The 21,382-nt window shown below is 42.6% G+C and overlaps 2 protein-coding genes across 3 annotated transcripts; both read right to left on the bottom strand.

The window, feature by feature from the left end:
- Positions 1 to 653: 653 nt before the first annotated feature.
- pnp4a (purine nucleoside phosphorylase 4a) lies at positions 654 to 19,042 on the bottom strand. 2 transcript variants are annotated; one of them, XM_034533157.1, is made up of 7 exons: positions 18,096 to 19,042; positions 4,212 to 4,375; positions 3,835 to 3,938; positions 2,986 to 3,161; positions 2,699 to 2,889; positions 1,435 to 1,514; positions 654 to 1,151 (listed from the first exon to the last, which is right to left on the bottom strand). In XM_034533157.1, exons 2-7 carry the CDS (start codon positions 4,282 to 4,284, stop codon positions 1,002 to 1,004), a joined length of 774 nt encoding a protein of 257 aa, XP_034389048.1. In that variant the 5' UTR covers positions 4,285 to 4,375; positions 18,096 to 19,042; the 3' UTR covers positions 654 to 1,001. The 2 variants fall into 2 exon arrangements, with proteins under 2 accessions (XP_034389048.1, XP_034389047.1); XM_034533156.1 differs by lacking the exon at positions 18,096 to 19,042 and adding an exon at positions 5,911 to 8,746.
- Positions 10,506 to 13,107, bottom strand: LOC117731112. Its single transcript, XM_034533266.1, has one exon. It carries the CDS (start codon positions 12,702 to 12,704, stop codon positions 10,506 to 10,508), a length of 2,199 nt encoding a protein of 732 aa, XP_034389157.1. The 5' UTR covers positions 12,705 to 13,107.
- Positions 19,043 to 21,382: the final 2,340 nt, after the last annotated feature.

Raw genomic sequence — 21,382 nt, 5'->3', positions numbered from 1 at the left:
AATCAGAGATGGATGCACAACACATTCTGTCTCGGCCCGGAAAACCTCTTTTTATGGCAGCACCTTAATGTAATAATTAACATTCGCCCTTTTCCAGAGAAAGTCCAGTCAGAGTTCGGTCGAATTCAACATCCGATCCATTGTTGTCAATGCAGACGCCTTTGGTTGCTTAGTAACGGCAGGCGGGCCAGCAGTGCAACTCCCCCTTCAGAGTCTTCTGTCCTTTACACCAAAAACAGTCTGTGATGTTGTTATGTGCACGTGTATATCTGCAAAACTAATGACGTTTCAATCAGCCTCATTTTGGTGCCGATTGTCAAATTAATTAGTTAATTAAAAACACACAAATATTGAATATGGAAAACATTTTTCCTAAAAACCATCAGTGTGTTAGCGTCATTATTATTGTTGAACGAACTGCTGAAAGTGTCTTTTTCCAGTTGTAGTTTTCATTTAATTACAATTATTATTTATTTGCAATTTCAAAAGGCCGTTTGGTTTCTAATGACTAATTATTTAGTTTGGTCCTCATTGTCCCTGAAGACAAGATGTCGGGGGTTCTTCCCATTCACTTCAACAGAGTTCTATCGCAGCAGCATCTAGTGGACATTTGGGGAACTGCAGCTCAACACCAGGAGGAAACAGGAAGCGGGTTGACAGCATGTTATTTAATCAGATGAACGTCGATCAGGAAGGCAGTGAATGTTTTTACAAAATAAAACGCACTAGAGAAGAATCTTCAGAAACATCTTTGTCTTATATTAAAAGCACCATTAGATACATTAATCTGTTGGATCAACATAAAACATCACACATCAATACTGACACTCAAATGTACCCTGATAGAGAAATATTAGGTTTATATAAATATAAAAGGACAAAGTAACATGAAGGGTGATACAATACGAAAAAGCTCTAGAAAATGTTGTAAATACAACAATCAAATATACATACGCAGCGTGTGCGTGTGTGTGTGTGTGTGTGTGTGTGTGTGTGTGTGCTCAGACAGTGTTGTTGGTGGAGTTGTTATTGATATCCATCCTGCTGATCAGTTCGGTCACTAACTGCTGCACTGTTTGAGAGCGCAGACGGCCGACTTCCAGGACGCCCTCGTGGTTCACACTGTCCGAGTCCTCGTAGCTCTTCACCACCTGATGCAGATCAATCAATCAATCAATCAATCAATCAATCAATCAATCAATCAATCCATCAATAAATGAATCAAGCAATCAAAACTCTATAACACTGTCTGAGCCCTCATAACTCTTCACCTCAAACAAATCATATCACACTGAGTCAGTCATTCAATTAAATCAGTCAGTTACTCAATAGAGCAAATCATTAAACAATTAATAAAGTAATCAAATAATAAAGTAATCAATTAATAGCTACCATAAGGTTGAGTTCATCATTCTTATCGATCGGTGGGTTTACCTTGTTAGTGATCAGAGAGAGGCCGAACACTCTCAGACCGCAGTGAGTCGCCACGACGACCTCGGGAGCCGTACTCATACCTGTAAACACAGAACACCGGACGTTACACAGTACTACTGTGACTGAAGGTAATACTGTGAGTAATACTACTGTTAGTACTAACTACACTACTGGGACTGAAGGTAATACTGTGAGTAATACTACTGTTAGTACTGACAACACTACTGGGACTGAAGGTAATACTGTGAATAATACTACTGTTAGTACTGACAACACTACTGACACTGAAGGTAATACTGTGAGTAATACTACTGTTAGTACTGACAACACTACTGTGACTGAAGGTAATACTGTGAGTAATACTACTGTTAGTACTGACAACACTACTGTGACTGAAGGTAATACTGTGAGTAATACTACTGTTAGTACTGACAACACTACTGTGACTGAAGGTAATACTGTGAATAATACTACTGTTAGTACTGACAACACTACTGACACTGAAGGTAATACTGTGAGTAATACTACTGTTAGTACTGACAACACTACTGTGACTGAAGGTAATACTGTGAGTAATACTACTGTTAGTACTGACAACACTACTGTGACTGAAGGTAATACTGTGAGTAATACTACTGTTAGTACTAACTACACTACTGGGACTGAAGGTAATACTGTGAGTAATACTACTGTTAGTACTGACAACACTACTGGGACTGAAGGTAATACTGTGAGTAATACTACTGTTAGTACTGACAACACTACTGTGACTGAAGGTAATACTGTGAGTAATACTACTGTTAGTACTGACAACACTACTGAGACTGAAGGTAATACTGTGAGTAATACTACTGTTAGTACTGACAACACTACTGTGATAACAATACTGTGAGTAATACTACTGTTAGTACTAACAACACTACTGAGACTGAAGGTAATACTGTGAGTAATACTACTGTTACGGTAAGTACGGACACCACTATGATGATAATACTGTGAATAATACTACTAAATCATCAGTGTGTTGCGTCTTTATATTGTGGTTGTATTAAAAGCTGCATCATCCGTCTGGTTTCTCTCTCCGTGCGTGAGTGTGAGTGTGTGTGTGAGTGTGTGTGTGCGTGTGCGTGTGCGTGTGCGTGTGCGTGTGAGTGTGAGTGTGAGTGTGAGTGTGAGTGTGAGTGTGAGTGTGCGTGTACGTGTGAGTGTGTGCGTGTGCGTGTGCGTGTGCATGTGCGTGTGTGTGTGTGTGCGTGTGTCTTACCGACAGCGTCCACACCGAGTTGATGCAGCAGCTTGGCCTCTGCGATGGATTCAAAGTTGGGCCCGCCCACCATGGCGTACACGCCCTCCTGCACGAGGCTGGCCACGCCCATCTGCTTGGCGATCTCCATCGCCAGGCAACGCAGGTCTTTGTTGTAGCAATCTGACATGGCCGGGAAACGAGGCCCGAACCTGTAAACAACAAATAATAAACAACAAAGACTTCAATACTTTGATGATTTACACAAAAACTTTTACAAATACATTTAAAATGTGTGTGTGAGTTACTTGTCGTCGTTCGGTCCGCTCAGCGGGTTCAGGCCGACCAATCCGGGGAAGTTGACATGGTCCTTGATGATCATGATGTCACCGGGCTGGAGGCCGTCGGCCAATGAGCCGGCAGCGTTTGTCACGATCAGAGTCTTCACCCCCAACAGCTTGAAGACCCGAACCGGAAACGTGGTCTGTTGAGGAGAGAGACAGACAGACAGACAGACAGACAGACAGACAGACAGGCAGACAGACAGACAGACAGACAGACAGGTAGACAGACAGGTAGACAGACAGACAAGATGTCAGACAATTTCTTTGGTTTTCTAATCTTAAAACATCAGTTAGAATGCCGACTGAGGACAGTCAGGTCTTCCCTGCATGACACACACCGGAGAGAGAGACCGTGTGTGTGTGTGTGTGTGTGTGTGTGTGTGTTTCATGAACCCAGCCAAAGTCGTCATGCATGAGTCCGATCACATGCAGCCTTTTCGCAGGCGGTTCAATGCTGCTATTGTTTCCCTTCAAATACCCCCCCCCTCCTCCCGCACACACACACACACACCATGCTGTATTACCCTCCAAGGTTTGCGTGACTGAGGGTGTTTAATCCACTCCCACACAGTGTGTGTGTGTGTGTGTGTGTGTGTGTGTGTTTATTGTTCTGTTTGTAATCATAAAAATAGTCGAGCATATGAATCTGTTGAAAACGTTCATGATTGTCTGGAGAAAATGTGTTTTCTACAGCATTGATGTTTGTTCCCAGAGACAAAATGACCGGAAGTACATTTTTAACCTTTGGGAAGCACGGATGTGTGTGTGTGTGTGTGTGTGTGTGTGTGTGTGTGTGTGTGTGTGTGTGTGTACCTTGCAGAGTGAGTGTCCTTCATACATGTGGAAGCGACCCTGCATGCACACACACGTCTTCCCCTTCAGCTCCCCGAAAACCAGCCGACCTGCATGACCCTGCACTGCAACACAGTCAGGGTGAAGGTGAGAGACGTCGTGATGTCCTCATGTAAACCTGCATTTGGACTTATGCTAGCAGATTCCCTCCGCCTCTAGTCTTTGTGCTAAGCTAGGCTAATCACACACTGGGGTTTTCTTTCTTTTCTTTGCATGTGCAGTTTAATACATTTATATCTTGAGACTTAACTGGCAGACTGACTCAGTAATCAAGTTACCCACCAAATATAATTTAATGTTGATAGTATTAACATACTAATACTGTATATTCAGGGTACCTGTGCTCTGTGGGAAGCCTGGTATGTCAGAATAAGCGAAGGAGTCCTGACACTTGAGCGCGTCAGCGAGCATGCCCAGTCCGGATCCGCAGATGATCGCCACCTGGGGGCGGTGCTTAGTCTGAGACCTCAGCCAATCAGCTGTCTTCTGGTATTCGTCATGACTGCAGACGGAAATAAGAGGAGACTTTTTAATTAAATTAGGAAGACTTTAAACCCCCGTTTGTCATCCTGTAAAATTACTTATCTTGAACTCGGGGGAAAGTTAAATAGCGTAGAATAGAAAATACCCAAATATTACACACATCATCAGGGCGGAAATCGAGGCCGTTAAAGAAAAATGTGAAAGAAAAATGTGCACGATTTCTGCAACGAGCAGATTATCACACTTCAACTCGACCAGGAATGAAGCTCTGCAGTAACAACAACCTTTACAGTTAAATGTGGTTAAACTGTGAGTTTGTTGACGCCGTCGTTGTCCTGCTGGACTCACTGACGCTGTCGTGTTGGTGGAAGACATGACAAGTATCAGCATACGATGCAAACACACGAATATTACAGTTTGCCTTTCTCAAATTGGTTTTGAATAAAAAGGAAAAGTTTGACATTGCCGGATATAGGCCTAATCCACTCTCCGCAAGCAGCTGGTTAGCGTAGCTTAGCACAAAGACTGGAATCAGGGGGAAACAGCAAGCCTGTCTCTGTCCAAAAGGTAACGTGCCTAATTAACACTCTCTCGTTAAGCCACACAAAATCGGAGCGTTAATACGTCAGTTTGCTGGATTACAGGGTGGATTATGTGTTTTTTTTAAAATTATTTCTCCACTGGTTGCCATGGCAGCTGGTCAGAGTCCGGGCTAATAGTGCGTCAAAGGGCTGCAGCTATTTCGCTTAAACCAGTTAAACTCAGGATCAACTTAAATAGAATTCATGAACTCTGTCGTCTGGTTTTGTTTACAACTGCAACGACAGATTCACGACCCCGAGGATCATGGAGGTCTTCTCCTGAGAACTACGGTGACACGAAAACATACTTTTTAATATTATATTCCATTACTTGCCAATAGTTACCTCTAAATGCTACAGACTGTACCTTTAATAAAGTTAATCAACTCTTTACTTTATACAGCTTTGCAGTGAGTTTGGTTGTAAGAATCTAATGAATGTACTCATTGGTTATAATAATATAATAATTGGTTTCACACCGGTACGTTAATGTAGGCAAAGAGGAAGAAAACAAGAATATGGGGAACAAGGGAGGAGCGATTTGGCATTTTAGAGGAACATTTCTTTTAAACTTTTAAACTCTTTGTTTTCTTCCACCGTGTTTACATTTAAAGGACCAGTAGGAACCGCAGAGTATTTTATTGATATCTGGTTGCTACGATGAAATAACACGGTAAACTGCAGGTTATTAACAATAACGAGAGGCTCCAAGATAAATATGAGGTCATAAACTGATTAACATGGACAAGAAGGCAGACATAAAACATTACAATGATTTCTTTCATCTCATCTCACGAGGAGATTTAAATAAAACTGAATAACAGCACTTTTAAGAGAGAAAATCCCGTTTTGGTTGAATTGTTCGCAGAGACGACGAGTCACAAGCCAACAACTTTAGGAAACACTGGTCTATAATTATATTACTATATCGAGAGGAAGATGTCATTACACTTTGTACAACAACAAAACTTACCTGATTTGGTCTTTGCTGTGCATGATGGACGGATGACAGATGATGATGATGGTGGTGATGATGATGAATATAAAGCCGACTGTTGGGCGTGTGTGTGTGTGTGTGTTCCTGTCACTGACTGTGTGTGAATGTGTGCGTCGGACAGTCAGACAGTCAGAGTGCAGCCGGCCGATAACACATCAGCTTACATATTTACCGGTCACGTGCTCCTGATTGGTCGACAACTCGCCCATTCATCAGCTGCAGCCAATTGGGACTCTGGGTTGTAGAAATGTGTGTGCGTGTGAGCAAGTGTGTGTGTGATTTTTCTTTTTATTGTGTAAGTCTGGTCACTGTACGTACTGTATGTACAGTATATATATATGAATGGATAGTTTGGAGAGAAAGAAAGACAAATATTACACAATATGAACGTGAACTTTACTTTGTATTTCCATTTTATGTACAATGTTTCCATGGAAACATTGTACTTTTTGTTTCACTCTATTTGTAACGATAGTCACTTCACAGGTTGCGTTTAATAATCCACAGATAGATCCTAATGTATTATTATAGATAAGACTTTTTACATCAGTGTAAAAATATATATATATTATTCTGAAACGGGTAAATCTGCATAATGAGCAACTTTTACTTTTGGTAATTTATTATTTTGATGCAAATACTTGTGTATACTTTTATATTTTAAGCAACATTTTTGAATGCGTGACTGAACCGTTTGGGTTAATTTTCTATGAATGAAAAATCTGAGGTCCAACAGGCGAAATATCACCACCCCTGAAAAAAAATCATTAATTAACTTGTTACATTGCATGTATGCATCCAGGGCAAAGGACACACGTGTGCTCCCACATGCAAATCAGCTTTAAGCTGTTTACATTTTTATATATTTACCGAAGCGGCTCATCAAAATGCTGCCTCCATTTGTTACGTTAGCAAACGTTAACTCTAATCTGTGTTTTATCAGACATTTAAAGTTAACCTGACATTGGAGTTAATCACGGCTCGTGCTTTATCACACTCTTCGCTTCGCTAAATTGTGCGTCATAACATTGCACTAGATTGTTTAAATCTGAAACAATAACTGAAGTGAAAAACAAAAACAATTGGTCGTTATCGTTTTAGGTGCGTTTCTCGACGGGGCCCGATAAGGCGTCTTCACTGTTCCCTGGGAACTACTGTAAGTCTCGTTGGGGTCAATGTGTGCATATAGCACACTGATCAATAAAAAGGGGATGATCAACCTCAAGGTTTGTGACCTAGGAAATCATTTTTATTGTTCAGGTGATACATTAACGTCTTGCACAACCTGCGGGTTATTGCCGTGGCTATCAGCTCACTGAGCGGGTTGTTTAGTGCTTGCCGGAAGAATCACGTTGGTCTCTTAACGCCATTTAAAAAAAAAAATATTCAGCTCGACGCATGCGGTGACGTAACCGCCGGTTACCGGGTTCAGACGTTTACTCGTAGTTTTTTCAAACGAGGTTTTAAAGTGAATCGACGTGCAGCACGTGCGCTCCGGGTTGGTTTAATTTGACGACCCGAAGGGATCAAAACTCCGGGACCACGATTTTTCGGGCCAATCGGAGCGGAGATGTGGCGGCTTAATGAGCGGCAGCTCGTCAGCTCCGTTCCATTTTAAAAGTAATTGAAACTCTGCGTCGAGTCTCATGACCGGGTGACATCACATGCTCCTCTGCTGCCGCTCTGATCAGCCGCTAATGAAGCTCATGTGGGTCTGATTGACCCGGACCAGAGCTGCACCGGGACCAGAGCTGCACAGGGGCCAGAACCAGAGCTGCACCGGGACCAGAGCTGCACAGGGGCCAGAACCAGAGCTGCACCGGGACCAGAGCTGCACAGGGGCCAGAACCAGAGCTGCACCGGGACCAGAAGTGAGCCTTTATTGGCTAGTCACTCAAACTGAATGTACATTTCCACCTGCAGATTTATTAACACATTGATTCTTTTTGAGATTGTTTTGGGGTCTTTTCGCTCTTCATGGATCGTGATGGTGAAGAAAGGAAGAGGGCTCATGGTGGGCTTTGAACACGGGCCCCTGCAGTGAGGACCTGGAGCTCCCACAGACGAGCTACAGAGCGCCCCACGGACACAAATCTGTCCAGAAATAAACCTTGAATCTAGTTCCTACAATGTCTACAATGTACAATGTCTGCAATGTACGTTGTCTGCAATGTACGATGTCTACAATGTACGATGTCTACAATGTACGATGTCTACAATGTACGATGTCTACAATGTCTATAATGTATGATGTCTACAATATACGATGGCTACAATGTACGATGTCTACAATGTCTACAATGTACGATGTCTACAAGGTACGATGTCTACAATATACGATGTCTACAATGTCTACAAGGTACGATGTCTACAATATACGATGTCTACAATGTACGATGTCTACAAGGTACGATGTCTACAATATACGATGTCTACAATGTACGATGTCTACAATATACGATGTCTACAATGTCTACAATGTACGATGTCTACAATGTACGATGTCTACAATATACGATGTCTACAATGTCTACAATGTACGATGTCTACAATGTACGATGTCTACAATATACGATGTCTACAATGTACGATGTCTACAATATACGATGTCTACAATGTCTACAATGTACGATGTCTACAATGTACGATGTCTACAATGTACAATGTCTGAAAACTAAACAGATAAATCAGTCTCTTGTCTTTTAGTTTGGGTGTGTATGTTTGTGTGTGTGTATGTGTGTGTTTGTGCGTGTTTGTGTGTGCATGTCTAAGTGGGTTGAATGTGTGTATTTTGTGTGTATATGTATGTGTATGTGTGTGATTGTGTTTGTGTGTGTGTGTTTTGTGTGTGTGCGTGCATGTGCATGTGTGTGTGTGTGTTTTGTGTGTGTGTGTGTGTGTGCGTGCATGTGTGTGTGTGTTTTGTGTGTGTGTGTGTGTGCGTGTGTGTGTATGTGTGTGTGTGGTTAAACAGGAGCCATGTGGAAGCAGGCTAGCAGGTTAATGAACGGAGCACAGCTGGTGGTTAGAGACACACACACGCACACACACACGCACGCACGCGCACACACACACACGCACACACACACTGGAGGACAAACGGGGTATTTTACCTGATACTTGTACAGTTTATGTATATAAAAACGAATTTTAAAATGTATCTTCTTTAAGTGGTCTGTGTAATAAAAAAATGACTTTTTTTTTTTTGTAAGCGAAACCAAAACATATAATTTTGTGAGTATTTCCCAAACTGCAGTGAGACCGTGTCGTTAATTTGGAGGACGGGTTGTTTAGTCTTGTTGGTATATTAAAAGTAAAAAAAGAGTCACCTGACTTAATTTACAAATAATTTAACAATCATCGAAAGGGTTCTTTTGGGGGCGGAAGGAGGAAGGAGAATAATTCTCCACCACATCCTCGAGTTTATTTTAAAGACGGAAATCTTTATTTATTTCTCTGAAGAACAGATCAATTTGTGTCACATGTCGAATGAACGAGCTCAACGTTCCTTCACCTCGGTGGAAATGTGAAAAATGTGCCTCCATTTAAATGACATCCAGATACTTGGCATTCCTGGAGCTCCGCGAGGCCAGAACATATTTTGAGGAGCTTCACACGGCGAACTGGTCGTAGTAAAAGATGGCTTCCTGTTGCGCAACCTGTGGAAAAGATGGGTTCACAATATATAACAGTGGATGACTCCCAGAACATCCTCACAGTTTTCAGAGTTTTACAAAGACCGTTAGTAGTGGACGTTGTCACGGTGACAGTTTTTTGACGCCTCCGGTTCGGCATCGTGGTCGTCGCCATCTTGGTTTTTATTTTTTTCCCGCAACCGGCAGCGAGACGAAAGGGGCGGAGCAACCAGACGCTTTAATTAATTTAACCTCTTTAGACGACCGATATTTCACAAGTAGAAAACACACTGTTGACACGCCGAGGTAGTGACCTGTCAATCACTGGGTAGCCCCGCCCAGGAGCACAACCTGCTTTATGGTCTATGTAGTGTTCTCGTGCAGGGTGTTGGAACTCTGGACTAAACACCGAGTTAAACCACAGTCAATGAAGACGGAGTCGTAATAAGTTTCACCCATTTACTGTAACTCTTTTCCTTCAATCATGCTGGTGAAAACTGCAACAAAGACAATACAAACATTCAGTGTACATACATAAATATAACATTTCACAGTAGAAAATATAAATATACATTGCATCTTTATACATTTACAGCACTCACAAAATTGCCTCTACGATGCTTCCCCGTGGATGCGAGCAGATTCTGGAGCATGCGGTCCACTGTCAAATGTTAACCCGAGCTAGTGAAACCAGACACCATTTAACCGGAACCGGAAGTGACTAAACCGGAAGTCCCACCCCGGAAGTGACTAAACCGGAAGTGACGTCATAACATGCCATGAACAGGAAAATCATGTTACCAATAACTGTCTTGAAATAAACCCCATTAATTAAACACAAAATGAAATAGAAAATGCCGTAAAGGCAACACACTCCCCGCATGACCTTTGTGAGGTCACTACAACTTGCAGCATAGAGAAACATTCCATTCTTGATCAGTCCTTGGGTGGAAGTAGAACAATCTCCGTAATTGGTCTAAGAAAGGTCTTCATAGTGCCTTGGTCAGTTGTCTTCACCTCAACCTTTCTTACATGTCCATCCTTTCCAGGGAACGTGGCGATAATCCTTGCCATAGGCCAGCAATTGCGGCAATTCTGCTTGTCCCTAAGCAGAACGAGATCTCCAATTTGAAGGTTTCTACGGGCCAATGTCCATTTCTGTCTGTGTTGTAAGGAAGGTAAGTATTCACGGCTCCAACGGGTCCAAAACTGGTTGGCAAGAGCCTGGACTTGTCTCCACTGCTTTGTGTACAGGTCCATGTCCGAGAAGTCTCCAAGTGGAGGTGGAACTCCTGTCTTTTGTGTAAGGAGCATTGACGGCGAGAGTATGAAGGGGGCGTCAGGATCCGTAGACACAGGTACGAGAGGTCGTGCATTAATGATGGCTGTGACCTCTGCCATTAGTGTGCAAAGCACTTCATGTGTCAGTCGAATGTTTTGCTGAAGGAACATTGAATCGAGGATCCTTCTGGCAATGCCAATCATGCGTTCCCATGAACCTCCCATATGAGAAGCATGTGGTGGGTTGAATACCCAGCTACACTCCTGCTCGCTGACGTACTTCTGCACCATTTTGTCCATCCTAAGCTCTTTACATGCGCCAATAAAGTTGGTACCACAATCAGATTGGAGCTGTTTCACAGGACCTCTTAATGCGAAGAACCTCCGAAGAGCGTTTATGCAGCTGGATGTGTCCAACGACTCGATTATCTCAACATGTACAGCCCTTGAACTCATACAGCTAAACATGATGGCCCATCGCTTACTCTCTGCATGTCCTCCCCTGGTGCGTCTGGTTGTGACAGACCAAGGTCCAAAAACATCTAACCCCACATATGTAAAAGGAGGACAGATTTTGAGACGTTCAGGTGGCAGGTCTGCCATGCGTTGTTCTTCCAGTTTTCCCCTTAGCCTGCGACAGATAATGCATTTATGAAGTACTGAATTGATTAATCTCTTGCCACCCAAGATCCACAGTCCTGCTGCTCTGATCGCTCCTTCTGTCAGGTGACGCCCCTGATGTTTCACACGCTCATGGTGATGTCGGGTGAGAAGTAGAGAGATGTGGTTATCCTTGGGCAGAATTATTGGGTTCTTTACTGCAGTTGCGAGGTTGGAGTGCTTTAGTCTGCCTCCAACGCAGATGAGGTTGTCCTCCAAGGTTGGACTGAGTTTCAGCAAAGCACTGTTTTTGGACACCGTTTTGTTGACTCTGAGAGCCGTCAGGTCTTTTGCAAACCCTCTCCTTTGTGCTGCTTTAAGGATAACATTCCTTGCTTGGTCCATTTCCTCCGGAGTACGAGATAAGTTGCATGTGTGCCAGCCTTTGCATTTGCTGGTTTGGTTTGAGTGTTTGAAGGATCTTGCCATGTGAACCAGGAATGCTACTCCTCTTAGTAGAGAGGCAAAGGTGGAGAAGCGTTGGAAGCGGTCAGAGGTTAGTATTGGTTCTTCCAGGAAAGTAGCACAGGTTTGGATTTGTGATCGAATTTCTGAGTCTCTTTCAGGTTCGATTAGGTCAAATGTCTCACATGATTGCGTTTCCTCTGAAGATGGCTGGAGCAGGAAGGAGGGTCCAGTGAACCAAGAGGTTTGTACAAGGCGGTTTGCTAATAAGGATCTTGATGCATGGTCGGCAGGGTTTTCCTCTGTACGTACATAGTGCCATTGCTCAGGCTTTGAGGACTGACGAATGCGCAAAACTCTATTGTGGACGTATGCATAGAATCGTTTTGACTCATTACAGATATAGCCGAGCACTACTTTGCTGTCCGTATAGAAATTGATGGCATCCCACTTCAAGTCTAGCTCGTCTTTGATGAGATCTGCCATCTCTACTGCTAAGACAGCGGCACACAGCTCAAGCCTTGGGATCGTAGGCTCAGACTGGGGTGCTAACTTTGCCTTACCCATGACAAATCCTACTTCGGCTTGCCCATTTTCGTGAACTGCTTTCAGGTACGCCACTGCACCGATGGCCTTGGTAGATGCATCCGAGAACACACACAACTCTTTGTGCACTGCCTTAGTGGGTGAGATCACTGTGTATGTTCGAGGAACATGGAGCTGTTTTAGGTCCTGGAGTGAATCTCTCCAGGATTCCCATCCTCTTTGCTTGTCTTCTGGGAGCGGCATGTCCCAGTCGGACAGTTCTGAAGTGTGTTCCCGGAGGAGGGCTCTTCCCTGGATTGTGACAGGTGCCAGCAGACCCAGGGGATCAAAAATACTGTTGACCGTGGAGAGAACTCCACGTCGGGTAAAGGGTTTGATTGTAATTGACACAGAGTAGGTGAATGTGTCAGTCCTAATCTCCCAGAGCAGACCCAGGCTCCGTTGTGTGGGTGTTGTTTCTCCGCTCAGATCTAGGTCCTTGACTACTGAGGCGCAATCTTCGGGTGGGAAGGCCTCTACAACTGCCTGACAGTTTGATACAAACTTGTGTAAGCGGAGGTTTGATTTTGCAAGGGATGTCTGTGTTCGTTGAAGCAAATCAATTGCCTCTGCTTCAGTTGGTAGGGAAACCAAGCTATCGTCCACATAAAAGTTCCTTTCCACGAACTTAACAGTATCATCACCATGCTCCTTTGTTCCTTCTCTGATAGCTCTTCGCAGCCCATAGATAGCCACAGCAGGAGATGGCGCATTGCCAAATACATGAACCTTCATCCGGTACTCGATAACTTCCTTATTAATGTCATTGTCCTTGTGCCACAAAAAACGCAGAAAGTTGCGGTGGTCTTCATGCACAAAGAAACAATGAAACATCTGCTGGATGTCAGCCATAATTGCAACCTTCTCTTTCCGGAAGCGTAGCAAGACACCAAGAAGGGAGTTGTTGAGATCGGGACCAGTGAGCAGCACGTCGTTGAGGGAGACGCCACGATACTGTGCGCTGGAGTCGAAGACAACCCTGATCTGATTGGGTTTTTGTGGGTGGTAGACCCCAAACGTTGGGAGGTACCAGCACTCCTCATCTTCTCTCAGTAGCGGTGCTATCTCGGCATGTCCATTAGCAAAGATTTTCTCCATGAATGCCACATACTGCTCCTGCATCTCAGGTCTCCTTCTCAAGGTTCGTTGTAGGGATGCGAACCGGTTGACTACCTGCACCCTGTTGTTCAGCAGAACCTTGCGTGGTTCTTTAAATGGCAGTGGGGCGACCCAAGTGTTAGTGTTGTCTCTGTAGACGTCTGTGTCCATTATCTTTAAAAAGATAAGGTCTTCTATTGATGGAGCCAGTTTGTTGTCACGTTCAGTTCGATTGAACACTGTCTCACCCAGCATCCTCTTTGTTGTCTTGTCAGACTGGTTAGCACTGTACTGTGTCTCCTTGACATGCATGAAGTTTGTGCAGGGTTGGAGGATTGAATGACGACCATTGTCTAGCATGTTGGTTTTGAACGTGTTGACTGTCGGCTTATGTGCATTACCCAGGCACACCTCTCCAATTACTACCCAACCCAGGTCCAGTCGTTGAGCAAAGGGGGCGTTATGTGGTCCGTTGACTTGTTGCCTGACCTTGTGTGCTCGAAGGACATCTCTTCCGAGTAGCAGAAGTATTTGTGCCTCTGGATCCAGTTGCGGGATATGCTTGGCAATGTGATGGAGATGAGGCTGGTGGAGATGAGGCTGGTGGAGAACAGCGCTTGGCGTCGGAAACTCAGACCGATTGTTCAATATTTCATGACACTCCATGAGAGGTGGGAGAGCGATGAGAACCTTTCCGTCCAGCGACTCAATCTGGAATCCTTCTGCCTTCTTGCCAGATGTTTCAACGATGCCAGAGCAAGTTCTGAGGTAGTACGAGATTGGTTTGCTCTCCACACTAAAAAGTTTGAAGAACTCCGGTCTAGCTAGTGAGCGGTTACTCTGGTCATCTATAATTACATAGGCTTTCACAGCCATGTCCTTGGAACCCTTTGGATATATCTTTGCGAGGCAGATCTTTGCACATGAGCGGCTCCACTGACCTGCACCACACACTTCAGTGCAGTTTGTTCTAACATCGGCCGTGTTAGAATGATCTTCTCCCTCCCCGCCGTTCTCTTGTGATGGTGGAGGGGCTTGGAGGTAAGTGAAACTTTGAGGTGACGGACCAGGATGCATGGCTGCATCATGATAGGGGCTATCACATTCTGAACACTTTATAGAGGCCTTGCAGTCTTTAGCAAGGTGTGAGACTGACGAACAGCATTTGAAACATATTCCTTTCTCCATAAGAAAAGCCTTCCTGTCGTTGAGGAGTTTGTTTCTGAATGTTCTGCATCTTTTGAGTGGATGAGGCATGTTGTGCAATGGGCAGTTCTTGTTAGGGTCATCATTGGTCGAAGAAACGTCCATTTTGTTTACCGAGATGGGTTTGTTGGTGTTAAAATTCTTGACAATGAATGTATCTAGTTTTGTTGGCGTTATGATGCTACCTTGCTGCATGAAACTAGGGTCGTTGCGCCTCTTCGCCTCCCGGCACACAAAGTTGCAAAAATACTCAAAGGGAGGGAACCGCCCTTGGTTCTCTTCCTTGTAGCATGACCCAGTAGACATCCACTTGTCCTGAAGTGCAAATGGGAGTTTGTCCACGATTGACACAGTCTATTTGAGGGTAATGAATCATTTGAGGACATCAAAAGGACAGTATTTGCCTCTAAGATGTAGCGGGGGTTAAAGTATAAAGTCCAAGTAATTAAATAAAAACCGTAATACTTAAGGTACTTGTACACCTTAAGTAAAGTACTGGGTTACGTTGCACGACTGTGTTACACGCTCAAAGCAAACAGAGATGTTTAGTGAACAACATGAACAATGCCCAGTCTGTGTCTTGTCTTTTATTGCTCCCGTGACTCGGTCACCAGCTTTCTGTCTCCGTAAGTAGGTCGAAGCAACGCTTGTGAGTGAAACCTCGACCGTCCTACATCGTTTTGTGTTAAATCAGACACATTTGTATTTTAATATTCATAAGTGTTTTTTTTTTTTTTGTCCTGGAACTAAATTCACCGACACACATTGTTGTCATTTAATGTTCTTTTGTCTTTTGCGCGTTTTGTTATTGTCGAGCAGAAAGTCAGAGAAATATGAAAAATAACTTCTATTTGTGACACATAGAAAAAAAGAGTGATGTTTGAAGTGTGTGTGTGTGTGTTTTTGACTAAGTACAACAGACAAGTTCGGGGGTTTAAAAACATTAAAAGAATTATCTTTCATCCAAATTGTTATTTAAAAGTTCATAAAATGAGTCTCTCTCCGTTCATACGACCTTCATCCTTCCTGAAATAAGCCACCTCACAGAACTCACAGACAGATAATTGCAGACTTGTGATCAGTTCAAGGTCACGAGTTTGGATCCTCCAGATTTACCTCATGAGCTGGTGAGCTTTGTCTCCCTCTAGTGGCTGAGAGGTGACAAACAAACAGACTAAAGATGTAAATAAATCACCTGCATGCAAATCAGTTTAAACCTGTTTACATATTTATATATTTACTGAAATAGCTAATCCAAATGCTGCCATGTCAGGACCTCCAAAAAATAAATAAAAGATTCAGTGAGAAGTCGTCGTCTGCATCGTTAGACTTCACGTGTTCCCGATGCTCCATATAAAGTTACTATGTGCACACTTCATCTCAATCTTGTCTTATATATAATATATATATATATATATATATATATATATATATATATATAATATGACGATCAATAACTTTTTGTTATTAGGAACTTTACGTCTAAAAGTGTTTTCAATTTCAATTTTTTATTATATTGATCTATTTGTGAGATTAATGCTAAAATTAAAATACACAAGACATACATACCTGTATATTTGTTTATACATTTAGTTTGTATATTTGTTTATATATTTATTTATATATTAAGTTTATATATTAAGTTTATATATTTAGTTTATATATTTAGTTTATATATTTAGTTTATATATTAAGTTTATATATTTAGTTTATATATTAAGTTTGTATATGTAGTTTCTCCCCTCTTCTATCCTCACCTTACAGGTAAACTTGAGTTTATGTAATTCAGTGTTCACTAACATTGAACATTTATAGATAAAAAAACTGTTTTAGTTCACTTTGTTGCATGAATGTTAGAAACTTCAATGTGTATGTGGGTGTGTGTGTGTGTGTGGAGACGGCTGCCGCTGTTAATGCAACTGTTATGGATGTGACATCATGGCAATACGAGGTCAACACACACACACACACACACACACACACACACACACACACACACACACACACACACACACACACACACACACAGGAACAAGTCAACACAACACTCTGTAACTCTTCTGCAATCAGTGGCTGACTTCATCATTCAACCAGCCTCAGTGTGTGTGTGTGTGTGTGTGTGTGTGTGTGTGTGTGTGTGTGTTGGTCAGCATTGCGTGTTGATTGCACCTCGTTACGGCAGAAAGCAGCCGGATGGTGATGGAGGGAGTGTGTGTGTATGTGTGTGTGTTTGTTTGTTTTGTTTGTTTCAGTCGGGGATGTGTGAGTGAGTGAGTCAGTGTGTGTGTGTGAGTGTGTGTGTGTGTGTGTGTGTGTGTGTGTGTGTGTGTGTGTGTGTGTGTAGGGTGTGTGTAGGGTATTGCCTCAAGTTGCATTTGATGGTTGCACAGGAGAGCAATGAAACCACGGCCACACGCACGTACACACACGTGCACGCACGTACACACATGCACGTTTGGGAGTTAAAATCCGAATTAATATTTTATGTTTCTTCTATATTTACTTTATTTAGGTTTTTACTGCCACAGTTTTTACTCCCTCGTCTTGATGCCGAAAACTTTTTTCGGGTCGAGAAAATTCTGGCAAACATTTAATTTATATTTATTTTATGCATTTAACACTTTTATTGACCTTCTTTTTTATTTAACTCAATGAAAACGGTATCAACTTCTGCTCCGGGATCAGTTCAACCTCACATTCTCATCCAGTGAGTCATTAATGTTCAATCATTTATGTCACGTGGGACTGTTTTTAATTCAAGTTGTTTAAGGAAAGTTCTAGTTTTTACAAACCAGACAGATACAGAATCAAACGCCTCTATTTTCACACGATGTACGTCAAGAACGCCGCTTTTTTAAAGCGTTTTTTAAACAAAAAGGTCGAATTAAAAAGGTGCTGTGAACTGTAAAACCCTCAATCATCAATGAATGGAGACAATTATCTAACTATAATATATATATTTACACTACAATGATTAAAAGAGGTCATTATAAAAGAGAATGAAGGCAGGCAAGGTGATTATCAGGCACATTTCTATTTAATTCTCTGAATATTCTGCACTTGCATTGCTTTTGGTTTTACTTTTGACCGATAAGCAACAGAAACTTTTGGGATTCCTGGAAAAGCCAAACAGAAGGAAGGGCTCATTACCAAAAACAATGTTTTGGACTGCTTTTAAAACAGCAAAAAGCTTGTGATAGAGGTGCTTAATGCCACTTTTCGGCTTTCCATTGACAGACAACCATTCACACTGACATACTAAAGGGAAATTCATGCTAATGTTGCACTCACCACTTCCCCCGGGCCTGTGCAGTGGTCCTTTGGGTGCAGTGGTCCTTTGGTGCCTGTGCAGTGGTCCTTTGGGTGCAGTGGTCCTTTGGGGCCTGTGCAGTGGTCCTTTGGGTGCAGTGGTCCTTTGGTGCCTGTGCAGTGGTCCTTTGGGTGCAGTGGTCCTTTCATAATCCAAGATGGCGGTGGCCCAATAGCAGGACCACAAAGCAATGGGTGACGCCCACTTCACATACGGCCTATGAAGACCGTCAGTGAGATTACAGGTTGAATGCATTCAGTTCATGTTGTCAATGCAATGTTTTAATCCTTGTTACCGTGGGAGACGTCCATCCCTTGTTCACCGAGCTGCAGCAGATCTTCATCCATCAGATCAATAATTTCCGCTGTTATGATGATGATGATATTAAGCCGCTTCATTTTGGTAAATAAGGGAAAGATTTGAGGGTCACAGGGGGGTGGAAAAGACGACGATGCTTAATTAGCTGCTGATGCAACACACCTGGGGAGACGCCGATGAAGACGACGATGAAGACGACGAGTTGAGAGGTTCATTACACACAGAATTTGTGTTATAAAAGAATCAAAATCTGACAATGTTGCAGACTTTGAGGTAAAACTGTAACTTCTTTCTTTCTTATATCGAACGCGTTCATCGGCGCTAAATTTAGTCGAAATAGTGGAATTGGATCCCAGAAACGTCAACTAATGATATCCTTTGTTGTATCAAAACAAAAAAGCTTCACGATACAGCATAAAAACATAATTAACAGGACACGCTGCTGTTATTTATATGTTGTTTGTTATCTTATTATTAATAATATCAATAATACAATTCTAAGATGTAAGGCTCTTTAATAAATTCCAGTTATTCCTTTAACACACACAATGAGGAGGACAAAGGTCAGACTCCCCATCTCTCTCTCTCACTCTCACTCTCTCACACACACACACACACACACACACACACACACACACACACACACACACACACACACACACACACACACACACACACACACACACACACACACACACACACACACACACACACACACACACACACACACACACACACACGTCAGAGTGGATGGAGTCGTCATGCCAACAGCAGACATTACTGCTGGTTTCATCACAGAGACAATCCCAGGCCGGCCTCACTGTATGTGTGTGTGTTTATAGAGATGTACTCCACACACACACACACACATACATTTAATTAATACATTTTTCTTCTTATCTCAGTTTTGCATCATCCCTGGTGACCTGTGTGTGTGTGTGTGTGTGTGTGTGTGGTGGAAGATTACAGAGAAGACTGAATTTAAGAAGCAGAGACAAGATCAGGTTTCATACTGTATATATATAAATGAACAAAAAACCTCTTAGTTGGTATTTGAATGACAGAAATTAGATACTTTAATTCACAAATCAAACAACACGGCAACATGCTGACATGTTGCAGGTGTAATGTTTACCATGTTTACCATGTTTACTATGTTCAAATACTGGTCCAGTAAGCTAATAGTACAATACTTCATCACTAATGCTGCAGCTGGTAAAGGTGGAGCTACTTTTAAATACTTTATTTATTGCTAGCTTGTATATTTCCCCTCAGCCGTCTTCTCTCAATCTATAATTCAATTCAATTCAGTTTATTTTGTATAGCGCAATATCACAAATTACAAATTTGCCTCAGAGGGCTTTACAATCTGTACACATACGACATCCCTGACCTTTGACCTCACATCAAATCAGGAAAAACTCCTCAAAAATAACCTTTGACAGGGAAAAAAGGGAAGAAACCTTCAGGAGAGCAACAGAGGAGGATCCCTCTCCCCGGATGGACAGAAGCAATAGATGTCATGTGTACAGATGAACAGCATTACAAAGTTACATAAACACACTACATGAATATGACAATATATGAATGGAACTCCAATCCATGAAACAGAAGGAGGTAGAGAGGAGGGGGGGCGGGGCGCATCAGCAGGGCCAAGGTGGGAGGCCGGCTCACCAGGCATCAGACACCTCCAGGTCCAATGGACCCTCTGAGACGTGAAGTCACAACGACTCCGGGGAGGAAGCAGAGTTAATAAGGTGCAATGGAGAGATGTAAATTCATCCATTAGGAGAGAGAGAAGAGGAGAGAGGTGCTCAGTGTATCCTAAAACATCCCCCAGCAGCCTATAAGCCTATAGCAGCATATCAAGGGGCTCGACCAGGGCAAACCTGATTCAGCCCTAACTATAAGCACTATTAAAGAGGAAAGTCTTAAGTCTATTCTTAAATGAGGTGACTGTGTCTGCCTCCCGGACTGAAAGTGGAAGCTGGTTCCATAAAAGAGGAGCTTGATAACTGAAGGCTCTTGCTCCCATCCTACTTTTTAGGACTCTAGGAACCACAAGTAGCCCCGCATTTAGTGAGCGCAGCTCTCTAGTGGGGCAATATGGTACTACAAGCTCCTTAAGATATGATGGTGCATCACCAATCAAGGCTTTGTAGGTGAGGAGAAGAATTTTAAATGTGATTCTTGATTTTACAGGGAGCCAGTGCAGAGCAGCTAATACAGGAGTAATGTGATCTCTTTTCTTAGTTTTTGTGAGTACACGAGCTGCAGCATTCTGGATCAACTGGAGGGATTTAAGAGACTTATTAGAGCAGCCTGATAAGGAGTTGCAGTAATCTAGTCTGGAAGTAACAAACGCGTGAAACATCTTTTTGGGACAAGATGTGCCTGATTTTTGAAATGTTACGTAGTTGAAAAAAAGCAATCCTTGAGATTTGCTTAACGTGGGAGTTAAAGGACAAGTCTCGGTCAAAGATAACGCCTAGATTCTTTACAGTGGTGTTGGATGCCAGCGAAATGCCATCTACAGAAACCACATCACCAAATAATTGATCTCTGAGGTTTTCAGGGCCCAGTAAAATAACTTCAGTTTTGTCTGAGTTTAACATCAGGAAGTTGCAGGTCATCCATGTTTTTATGTCTTTAAGACATTCTTGAATGTTAGCGAGCTGGTTGGTCTCCTCTGGTTTGATCGATATATATAATTGAGTATCATCTGCATAGCAATGAAAGTTTATAGAGTGTTTCCTGATAATGTTGCCCAAAGGAAGCATATATAAGGTAAATAAAATTGGTCCAAGCACAGAACCTTGTGGAACTCCGTGATAAACGTTGGTGGTCATTGAGGCTTCATCGTTTACAAATACAAATTGAGATCGATCTGATAAATAGGATTTAAACCAACTTAGTGCTGCACCTGAAATGCCAATCGACTGATCTGTAA

This window comes from Cyclopterus lumpus, chromosome 5 (genome assembly GCF_009769545.1).
Source record: "Cyclopterus lumpus isolate fCycLum1 chromosome 5, fCycLum1.pri, whole genome shotgun sequence".
NCBI classification, from domain to species: Eukaryota; Metazoa; Chordata; class Actinopteri; order Perciformes; family Cyclopteridae; genus Cyclopterus; species Cyclopterus lumpus.
Note: the sequence above shows the minus strand (reverse complement) of the source record. Positions and strands in the feature narration are given on the sequence as shown.